A 6,133-nucleotide genomic window follows, 5' to 3' on the forward strand; every position below is an offset into this window, starting at 1 on the left:
GTGGTAAGATCTTTAGTGCTGAGAGCTGGACAAGTCCTTGCCATCAGAAGAGGAAGAATACCAGCTCTCTTGACTATATGTATGTGTACATTTAAAGCTAAGTTAAAAAAATACATTATAATCATATTGGAAATCAGATTTTACAGCTTTTTTTTTTCTTATGTTTTGCTTTCATCCCACAGCTATTCTATTCGCCATTCCATAAGCATGCCTGCAATGAGGTAATGTGCTACCCACATTCTATTTGCTATGGTGATGTTCAACAGAGTAATGAGGGGGGATTTGCATGCTTTGATCCTGATCCTGCAGTTTTTAGTTGGATGAGAAGTCTCACTTCAATCAATTAAGGTTATTCATGTAGATAAGTGCTGCAGGACAGGCTAGCTGTGGGTTTTTTGGTTTTTTGGTTTGTTTTTTTTTTCATTTTAATTGTATTAACTGCTTAATCTTTTCTACAAGCCTTTGAGTAAATGAAGCAGTTCTGAGATGTATTTGGGTAGCTGATTGTTATCAGGTTTGTATTACTGAATATGAAATTCAGTTGTTTTGCTGTCTCTAGAACATCATCCAAAGCCCATTAACGTCAGAGATGCTTTCCACTCCAACAGGCTTTGGATCATGCTCCTATGGAGGGATTTTACATGAGTGCTTTCATATTTTAATGGCTATAATCAAGCTTTACTTCACTGCAGCCAAATATTGACGTCTGTTCAAGTAAAGCTCTGACTGTTTTCAATAAAATTAGTATCCAGCTTTCTTTTTACTCCCTTGGCCTTTAAATACATGACTGTCCCCACTCTGTGCCAAGCATGCATGACAAACAAACTCACAACTAAATGATGGATGCTAATTCATTCAACTTCAGCAGGTGGGTAGTTTAAGGCAGCATTCACCAAAGTGACCTATGGATCAAATATAAGTTATAAAACTCAGTTTCTCTCTCCTTTTGACCCTTCTTGTCCTATGAAAAAATCTGTCCTCTAAATAACAGAAACTAAATTTGCATTATTTTTTCAACTGGCTTCTGTTTGCCCTTCCCTTAAATTGGGGTCATTTTAACTCAGCCTGATGGGGGATATGATATAAATGCATTTGCAGAATGAGGAACTGTGCTGGACAACAGTGCCTGAACTTCAGAGTATTCACTAATAATGAAACACAATGTATGCTTTAAATGAGCTCTCAGGTGCCAAGCAAGGAGCAGAGAACCAGAAGAAGGTCCCCTTCACCCACTGTAGACTTGTCCAAGTCTCCAGTGTGTTGGGTGAACACAAAGAAAAGCTTAGCTTAGCCAGAGAGGCACCTTAGGAGCACAGTCTCTCTAAAGTCTTTGTCTTTGAAAACTGCAGTCACAAAATCACAGGGAAGGGAGGGGCGGGGCAGGATTCCTCAAAGACATTTGGGACCCACTTCCCATGTGGTTCTAATGTCCTTCTTGCCAACCTTAGGACATTAAACTTGGCATCTTTTTAATAATGTACATTATGAACCTGCTCATCAGCTGAAAAGAATGTTTATTTCTTTACAGCAACAATACAAATGGATGAAGCCATAGAAAAGCAGCATTACAGGCAGCATTGTCTGGTTGTTCTTCTGAGAACATGACAAATGTATCATAGAGTAGGCAGGCCAGTTATAATTTGGTTTCAATTACTATGCAGGTTCTACTTTTGAAAATTTGTAGCTAAAAAGTACTCATCCGATTACCATAATTGGATTTGACTGACAGAGCACAAGTGAGTGTTCATAGCCCTGTGCTGCCAGCCAGCCTTCATTCTGTGCTGACAGTGTTGGCTGGCAAGAACTGATCAAATTGTGGAATTATCCCATGATGTTGGCAACTGACTCTTTTTCCTCCCTTCAACTTTTTTTCTCCTAGGAACTCTCCAACTTTCAAATCGTTTGAGGAGAAGGTTGAAACCACTGTCACAAGCCTTAAGGTAAAGGCTAGGGGCAGAGTTTGCATGCCTGTGTGTGTTAAAGTGTGACTGCTTAGTTGTCCTTATCATTTGTACAGAAGACTGATTTAGTTTGTTGTTCCATCAAGAAATGTCATTGAGCACTAATGGAAAATGAAGGCAATATGCAGAGAAATCGTTTTTCTTTGCTTTGTTGCTAAGAAATTATTTCTGATACCTGCCAAAGTAAGCAAGTGGTCTCGGAAATGCCAAAAATAGTGGTGGTAAGGAGTGTCTGTTCCCAGTCATCTGAATGTGTCATTCAGAAATAGAAAAAGGTAATTCAAACTGCACAGCTCTGAAGACCATTTCCACTCACAGCAAAGGTGTTCTAGAGGAGAGTATTTGTCATGCCAGCTCAGCCTGTTGAGTTCAGAGTGCTCTTAGATCATCCTTTAAGAAATCTGTAATTAAGCAGGAAAATACAGTATGTTCTGAGTCTGAAATAATCCTCCATATCTCATGAAACCTTAATTGTCTATCTTTATTGACAAACTCACTGACGTTTTCTCAAAATATTTTCTCTCTTCTCTTCTCTTTTCTTCTCTTCTCTTCTCTTCTCTTCTCTTCTCTTCTCTTCTCTTCTCTTCTCTTCTCTTCTCTTCTCTTCTCTTCTCTTCTCTTCTCTTCTCTTCTCTTCTCTTCTCTTCTCTTCTCTTCTCTTCTCTTTTCTTTATGTGAATGGGGAAGGGAAGCTGGAATCATGTATCTAGGGTGCCACCAGGGTAGACTGCAGACAAATGGGAATGTTTCAGCATTGCTTCTCCTTTTTCCTACCTCTGTTCTAAGGCTTGCAAGATTAGGAAGACCAGGGGATGGGGGAGAAATCATGGAATTACCCTTCAATTCTAGGGTTTTGTTGTGGTCTCAAAAAGTAGAGAACTACCCAGAGAGGCCCCTGAAAAAAGAACAGCAGTAGTCTTATAATCTTTCCAACCCCTGTATCAGCTACAAATCTTCAGTGATCCTACAGTGTTCTGCAGTTTGCCAAAACTGATGTTCAGGTTTCATAACACTTAGAAGTCAAATTTCAAATTAGATTTTATTTTCTCTTGGAGTCTGGACTTTGGATTGCAGCTTTTTTGGGAGAGTATACTAGTTCATTTTCCCCTGGAAATCAAACAGGACAAGGGTGCCTCATTCTTCTCAACTTTTCTGAAAATCTGAACTCTGATGAATTAAATGTTTTATTGGAATTCCAAGCTAGGTAAGCTGCTGTGCTAGCTAAAGAAACAGGATTACATAGGATTAACCCTTTGGAAACTTAGAACACAAGGTTCATTTAATTAAAATAATCTTCCTAAGCATTCAGTGGCTGAGAGGTTGAAAAATGTCAGCTTGTCTTTGAGTTCTGTTGCAATTCTAGGATGGAGTAAAAGGTTTTGCCCCATTTTCTGGCTTGAATCATCTTGGAGCAGGCATATCAGCAAGCAAAGCCATAAAAGAATGTTCTCTTACCAAGACAACCTAGTCACAACAGCTTTGTCTCTTCATCGCTTAGTCTTGATCATTTCCAAATCTTTAGATACAGCTCTATCTTTGTTAGAGAACTTCTTTTTCAAAGATTTAGTCTTACTGATTTTTATTTTTAATACTTATTACAAATTCAGTGACCTGAAGCATTCTGGAAGTAGATGTGCAAGCACATTGGATATGTTTGATTGATGTATTTTGGTAACACTTCTCTGCCTTCTCCCATGAAAATGCCACTGGCAGTTTTATATTCCAGTTCTAGGCAGCTACAAGTGCCTGAAGGGTTTAGGTCCTTTGGTTACTACATTCCTTCTGCTGTCCAAAATCCCATTGTGGTTTATGAATTTTGTGAGCAGCTGTGTTGCTATAGCTGGCATGTGGGCCACTCAGCAAATGAACCAGTACATTTTAGTATCCATCTCTTTTCCAGCCTGCATAGAATTGGAAAAAAAAGCAATGAAACCAGTGTGAGCTACTCAGGTAAACAACCCCATTGGGTTTACTGCTAGGGTCTAAGATCCTGCCTGGGATCTACTTAGGGACTGACTCCTTTAAGCATATGAGACATGCCACTGTCAAATTTTATGATGACAGCCTAGTTTAGAAATTGTGGAGTAAAGGTGCTTTATTTGACTGGTTTTATAGCTGTTGTTCTAAGGAACCATCCCTACGCATTCTCTGCCTGAACAGTTCCCTGCTGTCCTTGGCCATGGGGTGGATTGGAAAATGGGATTTGCTTCAGTGTGGGCAGAGGATCTTGCTGTTCTCTGTTTGCCTTATTTCAGACCAAGGTTGGTGGGACAAGCCACACGGGAGGCAGTTTTGAAGAAGTTCTCAGCTCTACAGCCCATGCTAGTGCTCAGAGCTCCCTTGCTGGCACCCGGCTCCCTGAAAGCGAAGAAGAGCTTCAGTGTTAAACAGCAGGCCCTCCTGAGCCCCACATGCCTCTCTTCAGAGACTTGCCCAGACAATGATTTTCAGCTCTCCCTCACCACACAACTTGTGCAACAAGGTTTTGTCAGCTTTGGAAAATTGCCATCCTGGCCTTGTGTTGGAGAAATGTTTCCTCTCCCTATTTCTATTTTCAATGGGCCATTTTATCACCAGGTACTTTGTACATCATCAAAACCACACACAAGTCATTGGCTGTAATGCACTAAATTCTGTGTTAAGTGACTAAATAGTTTTCAGTTACATGTAACTTCCCTCTAACAATCTCCCAGTCTCTGTTTCTTATTTATTTTGGTTTACCTTTTTTTCTGTCTCTTGGTTTCTGGCTTCCCTCTCAGTGCCACATCAGACAGATGGACCTAGAGCTGTGCAAAGCATTCAGCTGCCAGCAGTAGCCCATACACCAGCTGTCTACCATCCATACCATGTGCCCTTTGCTCAGGAGTGTCTGTACATCATCTATTTCCTAACAGAATTAAAATCACTTACTGTCACAAAAAGCTGTTTCTCCTTCAGTGGTACAGTCTGGCATTGCCCTACACCCGTTGGGCAGCAGAGTTAAGGAGGGCAGGAAGAGACACCTGGTTATTCATACAGAAACAACCTATCACAGCTGCTGATTTCAGATCGTCATTTTGGCTGGAAAGGTTTCAGTTTCAAAATGTGCACCACTGCTTGCTCTCTTTGGTTTAGTAAGGCTTGGCGGTGAACTTAATTAGAAAATCAAGTGGAGGGAGGAAACCTCTCATATTTCTGCCTCTGTATCTTCCCCTCAAAACCAAGGGAAAATATGTTTATGAGCCTCTGTCAAGATACAGCCTTAAGTGAAAGAATACAAACCAAACATTTGGCTTCAGACATGCCATAGGTTAGAGAGCCCATGCATTCAGAGCTGCTAACCTAGACCCTGTCACCTGGCAATGCACAGGATGAATAAGAACTTCACTTTTGGTGTCAAATTTTGCTGTGCTTCGCTCGAGGATGTTAATTCCACCAACCACATTATCCCTGCTCCATCACCAAGAGCCAGACGTCTCTCAGCTTTGATTCAGCATGTTTTCTGAGCTGCATTCTTTTAACATGTTTTCTAAAGAAAGAGCAGCACATTTGTGACACTATCTTGCTGTGTAGTGAGCACATGTCATTCCGCATGGTGCGTTGCTCAGCTCACCACACACTGAGGTGGGCACGAGGTTATCAGTAAACAGGATGGAAAAGAGCCTGGCTACTTTGAGAATGGATGTGTTTTTTGAGCATACGCCAAAGCTTCAAATCAGTGTTAGTGAGTTTGACATTACAGACTGCTTAAAATTTTGTGAGAAAATGTGGCTTTAAGTGATTTTTGTTTTTTTCTTGTGTGGCTTTTGTTAGTTTTTACAAAGTTGAAAGTCCTTTTATAATGTTCTACTGGACATAGGCTAACTTTGGACATTTATATCACATGCCTCTTTAGTGTGATTTTTAGCATGAAAGCAGATCTAATTGTTTTTCTAGTATTCTTGTGACAATTTTCTAGCTTATTTTACGTGGTTTTGTGCATAAATGTGAATTTATTTAAAATGGAAGATATTGACAACTTAGTTTGTGTAAATGAAGTTCTTGATATTCTTATTAAAAATAAATTTCTCTCTCTTTTACCCTTTGTGATGTTTTAATTCTGTTTACCAGTACTACTGAGCAATCTAGCGGAAGATGTCCCTGCCACTGGCAAGGGAGTTGGAACTTGATGATCTTTAAGGTCTCTTCCAACT

General features: G+C 40.1%; 1 protein-coding gene across 4 annotated transcripts in view; it reads left to right on the top strand.

Annotated features, from left to right (window-relative positions):
• TPD52L1 (TPD52 like 1) overlaps positions 1–6,019 on the top strand; it is a 50,788-nt gene extending 44,769 nt beyond the window's left edge. For all 4 annotated transcript variants that reach the window (XM_054629466.2, XM_054629463.2, XM_077175250.1 and 1 more), the window contains 3 exons: positions 183–221; positions 1,880–1,940; positions 4,217–6,019. In XM_054629466.2, the coding sequence (XP_054485441.1) occupies positions 183–221; positions 1,880–1,940; positions 4,217–4,348 (232 nt within the window). In that variant the 3' untranslated portion in view covers positions 4,349–6,019. The remainder of the gene's footprint in view (positions 1–182; positions 222–1,879; positions 1,941–4,216) is intronic.
• The last annotated feature ends 114 nt before the right edge of the window (positions 6,020–6,133 follow it).

The sequence above is a fragment of the Agelaius phoeniceus genome, chromosome 3 (genome assembly GCF_051311805.1).
Source record: "Agelaius phoeniceus isolate bAgePho1 chromosome 3, bAgePho1.hap1, whole genome shotgun sequence".
Taxonomy (NCBI): Eukaryota; Metazoa; Chordata; class Aves; order Passeriformes; family Icteridae; genus Agelaius; species Agelaius phoeniceus.